This window comes from Phoxinus phoxinus (assembly GCF_949152265.1).
Source record: "Phoxinus phoxinus genome assembly, chromosome: 16".
NCBI classification, from domain to species: Eukaryota; Metazoa; Chordata; class Actinopteri; order Cypriniformes; family Leuciscidae; genus Phoxinus; species Phoxinus phoxinus.
In genome coordinates, this window is record NC_136891.1 from 32,808,921 (window position 1) to 32,829,100 (window position 20,180).

General features: G+C 39.7%; 1 protein-coding gene across 7 annotated transcripts in view; it reads left to right on the plus strand.

Moving 5' to 3' along the window:
• The window catches only part of nhsl1b (NHS-like 1b), a 130,380-nt gene that overhangs the window by 71,989 nt on the left and 38,211 nt on the right, over positions 1-20,180 (plus strand). The window contains exon 1 of one of the 7 annotated variants that reach the window (XM_079639477.1): positions 2,299-2,644. The exons of 5 other annotated variants lie outside the window; for them this stretch is intronic. In XM_079639477.1, the coding sequence (XP_079495603.1) occupies positions 2,413-2,644 (232 nt within the window). In that variant the 5' untranslated portion in view covers positions 2,299-2,412. Of the gene's footprint in view, positions 1-2,298; positions 2,645-20,180 lie in introns of those variants that run through there. One more of the 7 variants, XM_079639482.1, reaches the window with a different exon arrangement.

Consider the following 20,180-nt stretch of genomic DNA (forward strand, 5'->3'; position numbering starts at 1 on the left):
TTGTTGTTGTTGTTGTTGTTGATGATGTTGTTGTTGTTGATGATGTTGTTGTTTGGCAACTTCTTGACAACCTTGATTCTGTTTTGGTTATTACACGACCTCCTCGATCCTGTTATACGGACACCTGTGCTTCTGGAATATGAGAGGTTGTGACTCCCAGGTTGACATCGCCTGCACTTTGACCCCCACGAGGACTTCTCACGCTTGTGTCTGCCACATTCCTTGCTGGTCATTTTACAGCATGCTAAGTGCTATGTTACTTCAGACGCCACATGACAGTCAAATACTTTTGCAGTATCACATGGTTTCAGAAGAACGCCTGATATTTTCTTAGAATTTCTGTAGATCTTAAGCTTTTTGTTGTGACACTTCTGTAACTGTTGAAAGGAAAGAGGATGGATGAGGGTATGTGGTTTAGTTTCAGTTTGTGCCAGATGTTAGGCTAAGTATAATATATGTTGTAATACTTAAATGGTTCACCAGGTTATTGTTGCCCAACCGGAATGCAGTTTAGTATCCCTCCACCGCTAGGGGGCGCTGTTTCTCTCGTTGTAAACAGTCCTGTTCACTAAGCTGTGATTGCCAGAGCGACGTAATTTGCCATCTCGGCAGGTTAGCAGCACCCAGCACAACTCACTTTAATCAGATTGTATTTAGATTAGCACACGTGATTAAACGCTCATATTAAACAACACTCAGTAGGACTGTATTCAATCACTTCTGATAGTACAGGAAGTCTGACTCATTTTTCTTTGGCTAGGTCTCTGACTGGAAATGTAATTTAACTAAGGAAATTGCTTTTTCCTTAAAATGTTTAAAAAAAAAATTCTTTTTTTAAGGAAATTATATTTTTTTTTATAGAAGTTATGCCTCTGTTTTAAGAAAGAATATGGCTTTGGTAGCTGTTTTATAAGGATATTGTGGTTTAATGTGCGTTTTAGACTAAATCTGTTATAAATAATATGTAATTCAGTGGAAGACTAGCTCTGTTTGACGTTTACCTTAAAGCATCAACCTGTGTCTGTGCTGGCGAGGTGCTTGTGCTTTTGCATTTAGGCTTAATTACCTGTAACATGTGACTGTGTGTGTCTGTCTGATAATCTGGGTTAAGAGATTAATCTGAGATTAGCAAGACGAGCCAAATACTGAGCAAAACTCCGGTTGGATCAAGAGGATGATGGTTCTTCTTCGTCCTCATTTGTGTCCAGAGAGGTTGAGAGATCAGCAATAGCTTCAGATCTGCGGTCTAACAGAACCCAATAGCAGATCCCCAAAAACTGAACACATGAAGATTTCTATTAATAGATTGAGATATTTTCTAGTCTATTAATGATTTTATTTTTTTCCAACCGCATTGCTTAGTTCTCCAACATCTGAAACTTTCTAAACTGTGAGTCCCTGTATAGTAGAGAACTTGCTTGTTTTATTATTTAATTTTATCTTTTATTGTGTAATATTTTTGTATAGAATTTTAATAAGATAATTAACAACTTTACAGTAAGGTTCCATTTGTTAACTAGTTTAACCACGTTACAAAATACTTCTAAAGAATGTATTAATTTGAATCTTAATTTACTAATACATCAGTAAAACGAAAGTTGTATCTGTTTATACTATTAAATGATCAGAGCAAACATGACCTAAACATTTTTTAACTAATGACAAAAAAAGTTTGTATCGCATATTGTTAATGTTAGTTAACTAATGGGACTTTATTGGAAAGTGTTCCCTTAATATTTACTAAGCAGTTCTAAACATATAATACCATTAAAAAGGTTGCAAAAAATTTTTTTTTACATTTTTTTTTACATTATTCATTTAGCAGACGCTTTTATCCAAAGCGACTTACAAATGAGAACAATACAAGCAATTAAACTAACAGTAGGACAACAGTATGTTTTTTTTAAACATTTTTAATTATGACCATCGAACATTTTAAACCTTCTAAACTGTGAGTTCCTGATGTTGATGAAATTACAGAGTAGCAGAGAATGTTTTGTTGTTGCCTGTTTTAAATATGCAACCCGATGTGTAATCTGACACTGCAGATTGCGGCTTTTGTTTGCGCAAATCAATTCAATTCAAGCAGACCAAAAGAAAAGAGTGCGGAGAGGAGGAGAGAGGGTTTGTCTTCTGGAGGTCCACTGAGAGACCCTCGTGTGCTGCACAGATCAAGCCCCGCCCCCTGCCCCTCCCCCTCCCCGGACTGAAGACAGGAGGGACAGATCTGAAGTTGGCGGATGAAGGGATTGGGTGAGAGGGAGGGGGGGGGTCAGATCTAGGACCGCCCCCGGGACAGCTCCGGGCCTGAGGATCCTTCAGCACGCTGACACATGCTCAACACCTCTCGGTCGTGTGTGTGTAGTGGACTTCTGCTTCCAGGAGCGGGATGCCAACCTGTGCACCTGCAAGATGGGCAACACTCCACCCTCACAGCTCCCGTCTGCGGCCCTGGATCCAACCCAGACCCCCAGGAGCGAGTGCGGCATCAGGCGCAGACTGCTGGCCTCCAAGGTCCATCAGAGACCCGAGTCACTGTGGACCCCTAAACCAATGCTAAGAGCGGAGGGCAAAGGATCACACGGGGACACACTCACGCGCTCTCAGTCCTGTTGCAGGAGGAACTCTCTATCTTGCTTTCCCTGTGAGTACGAGACAATGTTGTATGGTTTTGAATGGTGTACTAGTTTGGCAATTGTCATTCTAGAGAATTTAGTAGCTAATTTAGCTTGATATGAATGGAAATGTCCAAATAACAGTCCGATGACAACTTGACAGTGCTAAATATGTGTTGAAAAGGTTATTTAAAGAGAGCTCATCCACATATGATGTTCTTTCTTTTGTGGAAGATATTCTGAAACTGATTTGGCAGCACTTTAAAGTCTTTGCAAACACCATTTACGTTGCTTTTAGCGGCTGCGCTCGCTTGTGTCAGAACATGCCGGGTCCGCTGTCATCGTCTTTGCTTTTGTCTGAGGCGTATAAGCCAATCGGCGCACAGATTGTTCTTTTAAGACTTTGTGACCTTTGACCTTTAGAGATGTGACTGAATATCTTTGGCTTGACCCCATGGGGGCCCCTTCTCTTCCTGTCCTTAATAAGGTTAGCTTCATTCACTCAATATCACGCAGAAGGCCATTTATTGATCTTTCATAGCATCACACATATGGACGGTTGGACATTCATGATATATTCGATCAATGAGCGACTCTTAAGGTTATAGTATGAAGTGTGCCGGAAAAGTCAAGTGCAAAAGGTGAGCGGCTGATAGATGGGGATGTATTTATGGTGTAGCTGTTTAAGAGTCTTTAATCACGCATAGTGTTTCGTTGTCTAGATAGGCTCTGTAAACATATGTTAGCATGTATTGATTGTCTATAATGAGTCATATCAGATGCTCAGATACAGTAGAATGATAAGGAACAGAAGAGATCTGACCCAGATGCCCATGGGAACCCATGACAATAGGAAACAGCTGACTGATCTTTCCTGATTCTGACGGACCTGACCCAGATACAGCGTCCCCATCACCTCACTGAGTCAATAATGATCTGATGAAACCAGTGAAGGGGAGGAACAATGAATGAGTGTGAATGGGCTTCAGTTTGAAGAGGGAGGAGAAGGTGTGATATAAAAGATGGAGATACTTTATAATGCAGGTTATAAAAAGGACAAAAAAAGGCATTAAGGGAGGTGTCCTAACTACACGCGATAAAAGGTATACTTTGTTTCCATGTTAATCAGAGTTTTTGTCCTAGCCAGCCGCGACACGCGACGACTCTATTTAAGAAACTGTTTCTATTTTTCTGCGTCGCGCTGGAACAAACACAAGTGTGGCAATGATCATCTCAGGTGCTGTTTATGTGCTTTATTTAATGTTAAAAGCGTGTCATGTGACTTTGAATATAATTTACTGCTCCAGCTTTGTAGCTGTAAAAGCAACAATGGATAATTCACCTCAGATCTTGAAATGAAACAAATGGAACGTTCAAACTGTGAACAAACAAGTGTATTGTTTGACAAAGATTGTTTTAGTAACTCCGTATGTATTTGAATAATGTTTAAATGGTGTAATATTTGTGAATTTGATTATATATTTATCCATTCTCTTTCTGATTGGCTATGCACACGCCGCCAGACTCCTCCCACACGCTGTTCTGATTGGCTATGCACTCGCTGTGAGACTCCGCCCATACGCTGTTCTGATTGGCTATGCACTCGCCGCAAGACTCCGCCCACACGCTGTTCTGATTGGCTGTGCACTCGCCGCGAGACTCCGCCCACACGCTGTTCTGATTGACTGTGCACTCGCCGCAAGACTCCGCCCACACGCTGTTCTGATTGGCTATGCACTCGCCGCAAGACTCCGCCCACACACTGTTCTGATTGGCTGTGCACTCACCGCGAGACTCCGCCCACATACTGTTCTGATTGGCTTTACACTCGCCGCGAGACTCCGCCCACACGCTGTTCTGATTGGCTGTGGGTTTTGATTGATTTGTACGCATCTCGCAGTCGCGTCGCATCTAGTGTTGACAGACAAATTATTTGTCGCTGGATCTTATCGCATCGCGTCTGCTTAGGACACGGTGTAAGACAGTATGATTGAAACTGTACAGAGATAAATGGATATGCCAGTGACTACAGAAAATAGAACATTTATTAGGGAAAAAAAAGCTTTGAGCCATACAAATTAGTGTGTTATTAATTAGTCATTTCTTGTGATATAAATCCAAGTGTAACAGATTACTGTGAAAAGATGTATCGGTTGTTGATTGAGTTTTGAGATGTGAGCATTGCACTCAAACCTGGAGTCAGATGAACGCGAGCTTTGTTATGGAAATTTTACATTTAGATGTGTTTCTTTTGCTTTTGTATGGGTACAACTTGTATTAACGTTGAACTTTCATTTACTCATAAGCATTTAAAGGAATATAATCATATAAGCTAAAGCACAATAATAAAATATGTAACCAGACATGCATAAGTTGGAATAGGCTTGCAGGAACAATATGTTCTAAGAAGAACTAAGTAGCAAGTGACTTTTTGTACTCTATGTGTGAAAAATATGTGCGCAGCTTTGATCGAACTAAAGATAGACGAGATGTGTGAAAAAGAGCAGCAGCAAAGAACAGGAAACTTTTGCAGACATGACGTTGCTCAGACCAGTTAGAATTTGGGTTGGACATGAGATAATGAGCTAAGACATCTCCATTTAAGGTAACAAAGGATTTTTACACAGGGTGTGTTAGGGTATATAACCTTGGCGAAAGGGACTAGCCTTGGCCTTCTCATGTCAGATGCTCTCTGCGTGAGAATGCCATGGGCCTTCTCATATCAGACGCTGTCTGTATGTTGAACGTCTTATTTCATGCATGAAATAAAATACTTTGTTTAATCTCTTGAGAATCGACTTTGTCTCCTTCATCCAGGTTTTTGAATATTGATAATTTCCACAACAGCTTGCAGACGGCGGTTTAAGCCGATTACATGATTGGAGAAGTCCTGCATACATCACCTGAGAGAAGTCTTTCATTGATTAAACATAACAACTTAAGCTCAAAACATTCTTTAAAAATGAAACATGCACGGTTGAATTGCTCACAATAAAGTCTATAACATGCATTTAGAAAACAGAAATGAGCTGAATTTTATTTTAATGCAGACTTATAGAGGAGACTTTGACTTGGGCCATTAAGCATCCACCTATAGTACCCACCCATAGGACCATAGCTATTTATTTGGATAGGCTGCATAGCATCGCCCTCGCAACAATAGTACTCGACTCATGTTTACTTTAGACTGTTTTTTTTTTGTTTTTTTAATAAATGATATTTCATTTTTCAATTTTTACTGCATGGGCTGTTGTGGCCTAATTGTTTCTTCTCAAGCAAGAAAGGTGCTCAGTGTCTGTAGAGTTTCGTTCTACAGTAGATCTGGGTTGCTCTGGTGTAAATTGTAGAGCCGATGGTCTGAGCTAATGTATTGTGACAGCTCAAGATGCTCCATAGATCAGCTCTGCTTTGTGTTTAGCATACGACTGTCATGCCCTGCTCAATTAACAGTCTTAGTATATATAAGTGTAAACTCACACTATCTCTCTTGCTTCTCTTTTGGCAGCTATTTTTCTTTCTTTCTTTTTCTGAATCTAGTATTGTTCTGTGGCACTTGTCATGGATGAAGTAGGGTTACAGTATAAGACGCTGAGCAGGTGTTTCACAGATCTCTGCTAAGCCGAGCTCAAGCGTTGTGGCCAGGGGTTGGTCAATTGTTGTGTATATCCTCTCAGGGGACTGACAGAAACTGGCAGGAACAGACAGACACTGAATAATGAGACATGTTTAAAGAAATGTATTTTTTGAGTTGAGTTTGTTATTTTAGGAGTTGAAAATCGGAGCCAAAATACATTTTTGGGAGAAACGATGAGAAAACCATAGAGGATGATACCCTGGAGAATCTGATGTACAGTAGATAGTCAAAGCAAAATACAGTCCATAAAGTGTGACAGAGTAGGGCTGGGTGATAAAACGCTAACGATAATTAGTGCAATATCATTTTCCTCGATGCAGTTATAACAAAAGTATGATAAAAGCGGAACGAAACGGCACTATGTGAGACCATTGCAGCGTGAGTTTACTCGAGGTCTCGGTCACAAGACCACTAATGAGATCCAGTGGGAAATACTCAAATTCTGTCAAGAACACGATTGTCTCGGTCAGGGTGGGAAAGTAACTTTTTTTGCAGTGGCTGGTGCATGCCCAATTTTACCAGCCACTTATATTTTTTACCCGCTACTTTTTCCGGAATTCAAATTAATAAAAGAAAGTGCACTTTCGTGTTGATTCAATAATCTATTTTTTTATTTTAGTTGCAAGCAATCATAAAATACAGCATATGAAAAAAAAAAAATATGAAAAAAAAGGTGAGAAACGGACCTCGGGTCGGGCTTAAAATATAACCGTAATGTTCGGGTCGGGTCAGGTTGAATTATTTCGGGTTTTAAGCCCGTGCAGACCTCACTGCCATAGGCGCATCGTTTCACTATCTTGCTGAAATCGCAATGTTTGACGGAGGTCCTTCTCCTTAGTTACAGTTGCTGAGCTAGGATTGGACGAGAACCGTTCGAGGGCGGGGTTTTGCGAGCGGTCAATTATCGATATCCACTGATATGAACATTTGTATTGTGATAATTGTTTGGGCCATATCGCCCGGCCCTATAGGTACCCGGAGTATCTAGGCCACCAATTCAATATTATAGTCCTCATCCAGTTCCTGGCGGATGATTATGATGGGGAATGAGTACATGGCTTTATCCAGGATTTGTCCGTTAAGCATCGAGCCTTGAGACTCCAATATAAGAGCACGTATTGGCATCGTTAGCGAGCTCATCCTGGCCTCGGGGGAGATTAAGGACGACTGACTGCCCTGATGACCGTCAGACCCCTGCTTAAGGAGGCCAGAGTTATTTTGGTCCGTTGCTATTGTTTGCAGAGGTCCTTGTATCCTTAATCTCAGTGAGGAATTGTGGGTAGCCTTAGCCCCTTGCTGTGAATTGTGAATACAAAAGGCTTCGTCTTTACCCTGCCTAACTAACTCTTACAGTTCAGTTCTGCAGCATGACAAAGGCACTTTGTTAATCGCCGAAGCCCCTCAGGCATGCACGTATAACCCCCGCTGATGGCAGGACTGGGACAAAAGAAACCTCATTGCTTGTGTTACCATTCCTTAAAGACAGGTGGATTCTCTTACTCCTTTCCTTTTTTCATCTCCCTCTCTTTCTGTCCCATTGCCTTTCTCTCTCTCTCTCTCTCTCTCTCTCTCTCTCTCTCTCTCTCTCTCTCTCTCTCTCTCTCTCTCCCACCCCCACCTCTTCAACATATGTGTCCCTCCCTCATGAAGAATAGGGGTGGAGCTACTCGACTGTAAAGAAGTGTCACTGTGTGAGGTCAGTGTCCTGTGTGTTTTTTTTTTAGGAGAACTGAGAGCTGTCAATCATTGTGGAAGGCTGCTGCTTTTGTTTTTCGATGACAAGAGTTTCTTAATTGTTAGTGGTACTTACATACTTAAAGGACAAATTAACCTAGGGGTAATTACCGTATATACCCGAATATAAGACGAGGTTTTTGTCCTAAAAATAGGCTGAAAAATGGGGGGTCGTCTTATATTCGCGATATAGACAAAATCACGGGGGAAAGGGAGAAAGAACGAATGAATATGAAATAGCGACTGAAACGCGACCCATTAAGACAAAACCAGCTTTCCCTTCCAAGATGTTAATCTGCACAAAAATCCTGATAATCGAGCCGTCGTCTGATGAAATCAAATACACATAAGATAAAAACAATATCTGTGCTGTGATTTCGGCTATACTTGCATGTAAAATTAGAGAAGCAACATAATATCTGTGCTTAACTGAATTAAAACGCTGCTCCTCTCTTTCAAGAGAGAGAGAGAGAGAGAAGTGGGATGGGGTCGTCTTATATTCGGGGATATACGGTCGGTAACACATGGTTACCGAGTCGATCGTTCTCTGGGATGTTTTCATGATAATCGAATGTAAAGAGTTTTATCTCTAAAAACTGATTATCTTATAACGCTAGTATATGGGGCATAGAATATATGTAAAAAAAATCGCTAGTTAATACCACTAACATGGCTCAAAATAGCCTCACACTAACACGGTAGCATAATGAGGGTCCCTACATGCAAACCGAAGCATTGAGAACTGTGTAAGTGTACAGACGGTTTAATAAGAAGATACTTTATAAAGACAGTACACGTCGCGTATACAGGCAGGAGCCGTCTTTGGAGAACAGTCTCGACCAGTCGAGCCACTAACGCCGTGCTACGTTAGCTAAACTGTGACTTAAACCTATCGACCAGCTCACTTAGCACGGCCATTTATGTAGTAGAAATGTGAAATTTTTTTTTTAATTTGCAGCCTTCTAGACTGAGAAAAGCCCGAAAATGTATTCTTGGCTTATGGGGATGAAAGACAACAAATCCCAGAATGCACTTGCTTCACTGCCCTACGAAGCCCCTCCCAAGCCACGCCTACCGGTAAGAGCGCAGCTAAACAACAAGGCTAGGCTACTAGCAGAGAATGTCTAATAAGGGGAGAAGGTTCACTCTCGCTACACTTCCGGCTTCTGACTGGTTGCAGTTCCACTCTGATTCCACATGAGGGCGATCACAGGACGAGTGCAGAATGAATGGAGGTCTATGGAGCTATACCCCTCAAAATCCACTTTTCTCAAGATATAATTTTTTGTCTAGTAATTTGAATGTTGTATTCGAAAGGAGATGCAAAGAAATTGCACATTGCTGGGTGTTAGATTTTTTAGAGTCACTTATTTGCTTTAAAAAGTCTTTCAAAATGTCAATGACGTCATACACATCGTACGACCAGAGATACTGCTTTACGGCAATCCTTCAGTCACTGTGGTGCTTTCGCGCTCTGCACTTTATTTTCTCTCGAGGCGTCGCCAGCACAGCCGACACAGGTAAACACACAACACAGCGGACACAGGTAAACACACAACACAGCTGACACAGGTAAACACACAACACAGCTGACACAGGTAAACACACAACACAGCTGACACAGGGAAATACACGTGCTAGAAGAGTTTCTGCTAGAATACATTCTGTTCCCGCTTCGGATGCCATGACGCCATCAAGCGGTATCTCTGGTCGTAACCCGTCCTTCACTGACCAATCAGCGTTCATTAGCAGAATGCTAGCGTGTTATGGGCAACAACAACTCAACCTGTAAGAAATCGAAAGGACATAAGTAATCGTTCATTCAATTTTCGACCTATAACCCATGTTGAACTTGCCAAACCTACAATCAAATCTGAGATTTCTCAACGGCAATCGGCTGAAAGGGACAAATTTAGCCGTCTAGCCCCATAGACTCCCATTCATTTTGCACTCGGGGGTGATCGCCCCCAGTGGAACTCTGGTGGAACTACAACCAAAATTCGGTACAATAGGACTTAATAGGGAGTGAACAGGCTCTCCGTAGACGGGCTCTGCTACTAGTGAGTCTGTGTGACGAGTCTGCCCGGGATTTCGAGATCGCCAAAAATGTCCGGCACCCGTGAGACGCACCGGTCTCGTATCTCTCACGGAGGAGCGGGAATTTTCTTAGCAATGTTAAAACACACATCAACCCATCACTTGTTTAGCGTTCATGTAAACACTACATTCAGATTCACCGATCGGAATGAATTCAGTTAGATTGAAACAAAAGGTGTGCGTGTAAACAATGAATGGCGACTGTAGAAAGCAAAAGCTGAATCCCGGACATTTTGGACGATCTCGACGGCCGGACATCTCTGGGAAAAAGAAGATGGTAACCGCTACTACTCAGCTTTCTCCACAGAACAAGAGCCTGTTAGCTTAGCTTACAAATAAAAGATGGCTGACACTATTTGTACATTCTGTGAGTGAGATCCTCCCTCTAATGGGCGGGCTGAGAACATGCGGATCTAGCGCCTCCTACTGGCTGTAGTCTCGAGCCTCTGGCCAAAAAAGCCTCCGATGACACAAAATGGCGATTTGTGCGTCATCTGAGGATTTTTTTCCAGATAAAAAATACATAAATCTCTCGTCTCAGGGGGACATGAGGGAGGGAAGCACGGTAATTAGAAAATACTACAGGTTTTCTACTGATACAAAGCTTAGTGGTAAATCCTTTAGTATCCCTTTAAGTGACTATGATACTCTATTTCATAGTTCTCAATGTAAATCCATGTTTTCTTTTTGTTTTGTTTTTTTAAGAAATTGCACAGATATTATATTTTTGGGTGAACTAACCCTTTCAGTTGTGAATCAGATGTGAATCTTAAATCTAAATGTTTGAGTGGTCTATTCATCACAGGCCAGGTTCTCCAGTCACATGCACTGCATCTGTAATGGGTCCTAAATTAATTAACTTTAGAGAGCATCTTCATGTGGCTCTTAGTATTGTGTGTTGGTTGAGGGTGACAGGAGGTCACTACTGTCATGTTGAGACTGGAATGTGTGTGTGTGTGTGTGTGTGTGTGTGTGTGTGTGTGTGTGTGTGTGTGTGTGTGTGTGTGTGTGTGTCTCACTCCTGCTCTGCATAAACTTCTGTCACATTAGTGCCTCTCCATCATGATAACTAAGTCTTTTTGGCTTGTTTGGTTTGGTTTAGGTAATAATTGGGCCTGCTGTTCCATCATGGCATCTGTAATTAAGTTTTGGTTGGCGGATTAATCTCTTTAGGGGATTGAGGGTCAAGACTAGTTTTATTTAGTGCTGGACATCAGGTGTTTGCGGAGTAGAAAGAGGGAGAAGAAACAAATTAGGCTATGTATTTGGAGTTAAAGTGATTTCCAGGCATAGAAAAAAACTTTGGGAATTAATAAAATCTTAAAAAGTGATTGGAAAATCATTGATCAAAATGTGTGGCCAGTACTGTCTGTTATCCTACATTTATTGGTCACATTTTTATGCCTTGCAAACCTAAACGTTGTTGTTAATTCAAAAATTGTGAGACTGATTTGTGATCATGCTAAAAATATCTGTTAGATAGATCTGGTTGGGGGGGGGGGGGAATCGGTAATGTTTTGCAGCAAATGTATATGAATTAATAAATTGTATGGAGTTACATTGCAGCCATATAATTTCTAGATGAAAAAACTAAAAAATCACTTTTTGTAAATTGTAAAAACATATGTGTGTATGTATATATATATATTGGTCTAGTTGTGTTTTATTCACGATAAAACACGGCTATGACCGCTTTACCCAACAGTTCTATGTATCACTACACAACACCCCCTAGCAACCGCTCTTAGCAACGCAAACACATGTTTGATCTCATCGATATTGTTCACTGAAGCTATAGTAGAGTATTGTGTTTGTGAGAGATCGAGTAAGCGAGTGTACCTGCATTTACAGTAGATATAGCATTTTCCTTCAGATCAGTCTTATATATTCATAATAATAAAAATACGTTTGAATGTCCGCTGCGATATCTTGTCCTTTTAACAGTTAAGGGGTTTCCCCGAGCCCATAGTCATCTGTCAGTTGCGTCTTCCTTCTCCGTGATCACAAGTTTGAGTCCTTTCAATGTAAAAGTCTCCTCTACTGACTGACTCACTCATAAACACAGTCTTTGCCGCCATCTATTGGCGAAATAATGTATGTAACTTCTGTTGCTGTTTAGGGTCAGGGACTATTTTTTCCAGCGGAAGGAAGACTTTTAGTGATTTTACTTCATGAAAGTTGCATAGATACATATTTTTCGGCTTTAATAGTTGTATTGTGTGGTAACCGTTTTATAAAAGCAATAAGGTACTCGAGGCAAGTGCTGTATGGTGAATAAGTCACGACTGAAGGGGTTACTCCGCTCCACGCTGTGCCTAACGCCCTTCAGCCGTGACTATTCACGATACAGCCTCTCGTACCTTATTGCTTACATATTAAATGGGCCAGTGCCCATGCCAGCGGCCAAACTCCTTATTGATACAAACACTGAACCTCACTGTTGTATCCATCTCTACCTGTGTCTTATTTCAGGTGTTGTTCATCTCACCGCACACTAAGGTCTCCTCTGTGAGCAGGGTGTCAGGTAATAATTAGGTTGCAGGTCATCTCTAAGCAGAGCGCTCAGATTCAGAGCATCAGACATTAATTGATCGGTTCCCCAAAGCCGTTTGTCTTAAATGTGCTAAATGACATTAGACGAAAGGTCAACAGGGGTTAAAAGGCGGGGAAGGCTACTTTCACCCACCATTAGAGATGATTGAAGTGAATTATTTTGGATCATTTATACAGTGAATGCCAGGCCAGCCCCCAAGGCCATGGAAAACAAACCTGTTCTTTTTTGTACTGGTTTGTCAGTGTATCTAATTCAGTCTTCCATTATTCACTTTCCATTCAGGTGTAGGTTAGGTTGTATTACAGTAAAAAGTCTCCAATGTATATGTCATGTGTTGAAGACACACACACACACACACACACACACACACACACACACACACCTCAGTAACAGGATTGGACGCAGCAGGTGTTTATGATCTCGAAGCGGACAGGTGAATACACAGCAGCTGATTTAGCTTGAGCTCAATCTTTAATTAAGTCTCATTAACTCTGATAAAGTCTGCCAGTTGACTAGCATTTTATTAATCTGGCCACATAAAAGCTCTTTGGCTTTGTTGCACACAAATCAGATTTGTTTCTTACCATGTGATCTTTAGGGCTGATTATTTGCACTATTCAAGTCAGGTTTGTTCAGACACTGTAGACAATATCTGATATATACATCAACCAGGGCTTTGACTTTTGCCCAAAAATCATATTCGAAGTTCGTTTGTTTATTAATATTAGAATATATTAGAATATTTATTAATTATATTTTGACCATTAAATGCCTTCAGTAAGACCTATATTGGTATCACACATAAGTTGTATATGTTCTGTCCACCAGAGGGCAGTGTATCAATAGGCAGGCAATAATAGCCTAGAAATCTAGACGCACCCTAGCGGCAGCAAAATGTATTTTTTTTTATTAAAATGTATTTTCTTCATCTTGATGTAGGTCTGGCTTGCCAGGCTAAGGCAATGATGTTTTCAGAAGAAAAACACACTGTCACGACTGTAAAAAACAAAAAAATCAGACCCTGGATTAAACACAAATAGTATACTTTCGACAGGTTTTATCCACTGTTAATAAGCTAAAAATAAGCCAGTCAGGCTAAGTACTGAAAAGACAAAATAAATAAAGGTCTTGGTATACAAATATATATACCGGTATATATATAACGTAGTTCGGAGTCAAAGCCCTACTGTCAAGTGTGTTTTGAATATGTCACAGAGCAACATAACATGGTTTTAGTCCAACCTGGCAAAGACCTGTGATCTTACTGTGGAATTACATGTAGAAAATCACTAGGTGGGATTTTTGAATGCAAGTCTAAATGATACAGTTCATAACAGCCTCAAATCGTTTGGCTCTGACCTGATGAGAGAGTTGTGGTCCTGTAATGGTGGACAATAGGGAGTCAGATCTCTGTGTCTCCTCTGAGACTGGTTGTAAATGAAGAGAATGAGAATAGAGGGATTTAGGCAGTGAGAGATCATGGGATGCTACTTGAGCCTTATTAAATGTTGCTCCCTTATGAAATCCCTATTAAATGAAATTAACACCGAGTGACTGCGCTGGAAACTTGACTTGCAGAATGAGCCATTTTAGAGGAGAGTGAAAGTTATTGTAACCACTAGATGGCGCTGATGATACAGGGTTTCCCAGTCCTCCTGACACCTCTGCTGTTGGAAAGGCTTATTGCAAACATTTTACTTTATTATTTACATTGTCATTGACTTCACTGTCCAACATGTAGCCTATATTATTCAGTGTTTTTTAGTACTGTTTATTTATATACTATATATTTATATACTATATATTTTGAATTAGCTTTAATTTAAGATTTACGGTCGTAATTTTATGTACTTTTGTCATTTTTATATATATATTTTGTATAGTTTTAATTAAAATTTGCATTTTTTGTTTTATTTTTAGTGCTTCAACTACTGAATTCAGTATTTCTTATAATCAGATCAACGTACAAACTATCAAATGCACACAAAAAAAAAAAAAATCTGCTATTTGCATTCGGTGTTGCAAAGATATACACCAGTTTGGATAAGAAATATGTGGGCCCTGTCAAAGGTAATCCCAGAAGCGTTTTAAAGTTCAATATTTGATCAGTGAATTACCCAGACTCCTTTGGGAGTCCTCGGAGGGAGAGGCAGGTTATAAAAGTGGTCTTAGGATCTATATGAAATGAACTCTGTTTTAACATCTCTGGCGCTTCATCATATTGATAGGACACCGGAGAGGAGGAGGAGGGGAGATTTGAGTGATTGCGAGCCCCTTCTTTCATCTTTCCCTGCATAATTCAGAGAAAGAGGACATGTTTGTGGGATAGGATTACTGGATATACAAACCCCCTTTACACAACGCCTGAACCTTGAGCTTGCACTTGAGGGTCTATTTGCCACTTAACGAAATGAGTCTTTCCAAATCCAGGTGTCCTCAAAGATGCCTATGTGAATATTTTCTCTGCTTCTAAATGTCTGTAAATTAGCCTACATTGTACCGATGGATAACTAAGCACTGTGTGTTTTAATGTGGGATGAATATCTGCAGCACTATAATGGCAGCTGTCACGTGTGTCTTACTTATTAACCCCTTAAGCAGCACCCCCCTTTTTTTTAATAGACATGAAAATGCACATTCCGAACTTAAATGGTTTGTAATTCAAGAATGCTTTGGATGTAGATCTAAGATCGGTCTTGTTTTAAAGAAGACATTTGGCAGATTTTTGTAGAAGTGAAATAAATTAAGAAAGTTAAACAGAAAAAAAGTTATAGAAGTTTGAGTTTGTAAAAAATGTGCAATGTTAAAAATTTTATTATTCATATTTTATATAAAATATATATTTTCACAACCTGGGGTGCGTTTCCCGAAATCATCGTTAGCCAACTATGGTCGCAAGTTCCGCCGTTATCAGCAGTTCAACGATTTGGTGTTTCCCGAAACCATCGTTCCAACGAACGTTCGCAAACAGCATCGCAGACTTGTGTGGTTGGAACGAGAGCTCTCGAGCTGTGGTTAGAAGCAGAGTTTCTAGTTTACATGAGATGTAGACTGAATAAATCCTTATCTTTAGCAAAATAAGCAAGCTGACATTCAGTACAACCCGTGTTATTTATTTAGAATACATACAAATGTAATTTACGTCTTTTAGTTTGTCAAGAGATTTAAAGCACCGTTTTTGAAGACTGCGCATGTGCGAACGTGCTCTACTGTGTAAGAACGAGCCAAATATTGAGTCTGGTAATAAAGCAAAGTAACTGATAAAAATTTGAAATGGTCTTCAGATGCCATGTCTGTAACTTATATGACGAAATCTAGCGTTAATTCGATCTCAAACAGATTCATTAAAAAAAGTTATTAGTCCACCACGTGCGAGACGTCATAAACCAACGTGGTTGAACGATACTTTACGACATTCGGTTTCGGGAAACAGTCGTGACTAGCTAGTTGATTTCTCCAACGATGCATCGTACTATGGTAGTTAAGCAGTGAGCTATATAGTTGTACGGGAAACGCACCCCTGGTGGACTTTAAAACTGCACAAAAAAAATCAAAGGCAAAAATCTGAACAAGTTGTGTTTCAAATTTTAGGTTGATATCTCTTGAAATGAGCGTTCAGTGAGATTTAGTTTGGGCGCAGTACCACACTTCTCCACTAGTGGATATTACTGCCCATATAAGGGCGCCTCCATTTCCATATGTTGTTTGAGTCTGAACCATTATTTTTACAATTTTCATACAATTTATGAAGTAGACATCCTATTCAGAAGTAGTGTTGGAAGTTTGGCAGATTTTGAAATGAATTCAACCTCTAAGAAACACAAGAAGATCACGTATGTGCATTATAGCTCGCTGACACATCACTAATGCTGAATCTATCATTTTTTTCTTTATATTTCAAACATTTTTAGACCTTTTTCTCTAAAAGAATTGAATGGATGCTATCTTTTGAACTCTTGGTATCTATTGAAAATCAGTCACCAAAAATGTAAACTAGAGATCGTAAGCTTTCAAATTATATATAGTTTGTCAAGATTAGTTTAGGTTTAGTGTAGGATATTACTATCTCTCCAAATTTTCCTCTATATAGATGTGTGTGTGTGTGTCTGTCTGTGTGTGTTAGTAATTCCGCATATTTATGCTCAGAAGGCCTGACCTCTCATATTAATGACAAAAGGGATAGATTGGTGTCCCGCTGGTGCGTCCTGGCATCGCCACGTCCCGTTTCCACAGCAACAGTGACTCCATCTTCTCCCCGAGGCTGACGTCTCAGTGGAAATCTGACTAAAATCATGTTGCAAATCTCTCACATGGTTGCATTGGACTAATTGGCTGTTATATTCCTCATTTTCTCCCAGCTTCAAAGTTGTATGAGTTTGAAGTGTCCTAAGAGCTCTGTTACTGCTGGCAAATTCATCAAATCCCGAGGTTTGTCCAGAATCTGAGGAAGTTTGAACTCCGGATGCAGACTGTGACTTAATCACGCACCATTTCTCTCCATCGACTACCGGTTCCTGCCTATAGTGGCAAATATGGGTCATTTTGCTCCAGTACATATTTTTGTACCCCCCGAGACCCGAGATCCCCCTCATCATGATTGCGCGCTCTATGGGACGTCTAGCTCCACGCTGCTTATTGTCTCCTCATCAGGCCTAGCCATCTTCCAGCTCATTGCTTTTGACGCTCTTCGATTTCGTCTCACCGTTATAGGGTCAGTGTTGATTGCCTGAGCAACATTTGCTAGGTTGGATGAGCATTGGCCATTGTGGAGCGAAGTATGATTTGACTTTTCTAACTGTAGTTAGTGTGTAATGTTGCTGTTTGATCATAAACAACATCTGCAAAGTTACAACGCTCAAAGTTCAGAGCAAAGGAAGATATTTGCTTTTAAAGAAAAGGACTACAACAAACGGCTGGTAGGAACTACACGACATTCCTCACGGGTTAGTGACATCACCAACCCTATAATTTACATAAGCCCCGCCCCCTGAACACAGTGTCCATGTTGAGAAGAGGAAGAGTTGCTGTAGTCGAGCACATTTGTGAGTCAGCTCAAACTTTAGCATCCATCTTTTCACATGCAATAGAAAGTCACTCTGTGTGCATCTCACAACAGTTCCTATACGAGCGATTTATAGATTATCATGACAGAATATGCTAATTGAAGATAGTTAACTCCACATCAGCGACATAAACTCATCAACTAACCGTTCAGAGACGTCCTGTTGCTTCTACATGTGTCACTTCTTCTTGAGTCTCTCCATCTTTGTCTGACTCCGTTTTAACATTAAAGAGAGAACAGTTTCTGTCATTTTAGTGTGTGTGTGTGAGGTAATCAGGCACACACACACACACACACACACACACACAAGCTCTTGAAACCCCGCCCTCTGCAGCAGCTCATTTGCATTTAAAGAGCCAGACACAAAACGGTACGTTTTTGCAAACCCTCAAAAAGTGACACTTTAACATGCTATATAAAAATATCTGTGGGGTATTTTGTGCTAAAACTTCACACACACACTCTGGAGACATCAGAGATTTATTTTACATCTTGTGAAAAGGGCATTTTACCCCCCCTTTAAATATACACTACCATTCAAAAGGTCGGGGTCAGTAAGGTTTTTTATAAATGAAATGAATTCTTTATTCAGCAAGGATGCATTAAATGGTTCAAAAGTGATAGTAGACATTTATATTCTTACACAAGATTTCTATTTCAAACTTTCTATTAATCAAAGAAAACTGAAAAAAATTATTATATTTTCCAACAAAAATATTAAGCATCACAACTGTTTTAAAAATTGATCATAATTTTTTTTTTTTTTCATAACATAACATTTCATTTAATGGCAGGTTTCAGTTCAGCTGATATGGTTTCTTGAATTCAAAATATTTTAGTCTGTGCTGTATTCTGTTGATGCATGAACAAAACTTCAAGTCAGTTTTAACTATTTGAGTGTTGATTATTAAATAATTTTAATTGATTTTTAATTTATTATTTTCGGTTTTCAGTTTTCATTCTGAATTTTCAGTTTTGAGCCAGAATTTTCATTTCGGTGCATCCCTAATCATAAGAAATATTTCTTAAAATATACTTATCAAATCAGTATATTAGAATGAGTTCATAATGATAATGTCAGATATTTTAAATTGTAATTTTTCACAATATTTCTGTTTTAATGTATTTTTGATATTTAGCCTTGGTGAGCATAAGAGACTTCTTTCAAAAACATTAGACATTTTTATGTACTGTATATGTTATAATGCACACTGTGGTTAGTTACATGATCCTACTGTACAATTTATATTACTATCAGCCAGACATTTTTATTTCAAAGAATAGTCTTGATCTTTAATATGTTATTGAATTTGTCCCACATATCAAAGCAAATATGACACGTGCATTTGCAGGGCGGTCTTTGTCTCGATCTTTAATTTAATCGGACTCGACAGACTTGTCCTCCCTGATGAATTCAATGAGCTGCATTAGAGGTTGATCCTGTGATGAGACGAGCACACAGTCTTTGAAGCATCACATTGACATACTATCCCCATGACCTTTTACAGCCAGCATCTCCACCTATTGCATTTAATGCACAAAAAACTGCTTTCCAATTATTTGACCTGTCGCTCAAATCCATATTGCAGAAGACTTAGTTAGACGGAGGTGTGTGTGCATGTCTGATGTGTCCTGAGACGCCGCAGTGTGTGTGAGGTTCACTTGTTTCCATGCATTCTGCCTCATCTAATTCTCTGTACTCTGTGCATTCGGGAAACAGAGAGCTTTGTGTACTTTGGCAGGTCATCGCAATGGAACATCTTCAGTGCCAAGAGACTAGTGCTCAAACTGAAGCTTTTCTTCAGTGATGGCTCGCCTCAGACAGCTGCTGTGCATGGCACGTGCACGAATGCTAAACATGGTTATGCATTTGACAGATGTTTTTAAACATGCATTCCAAGCATGCATTTGTATTAGTGTGTGTGTGTGGTCACAGGGAGTCAAACCTCTTCCAGTTGAGAAGAGAACCCCCAGTCGGGAACCCCAAAACATAAAAACATACACACTACTCAAATTGTTTGAGGTCAGTAAGATTTTTTTTTTAAAGAAATTGATACTTTTATTCAACAAGGATGCATTGAATTGATCAAAAGTGGGAGTAAATACATTGAAAACATTACAAAAGATTTCTATTTCAAATAAATGTTGTTCTTTTGAACTTTCTATTAATCAAAGAAAACTGAAAAATGTATAATCATCGAATAATCCTTCATTTTTTATTATGGTTTCCACAAATATATTAAGCGGCAAAACAGTTTTTAACGTGTAATAATAAGACATTTTTCTTGAGCACCAAATCATCATATTAGACTGATTTCTGAAGGATCATGAGACACTGAAGACAGGAGTCATGATGCTGAAAATTCAGCTTTGCGTCTCAGCAATAAATTACATTTTAAAATATATGTAACGTATTTTCCGGACTATAGCCTAAGTCACACTTTTTTTTATAGTTTGGCTGGTCCTGTGACTTACATATCAAAA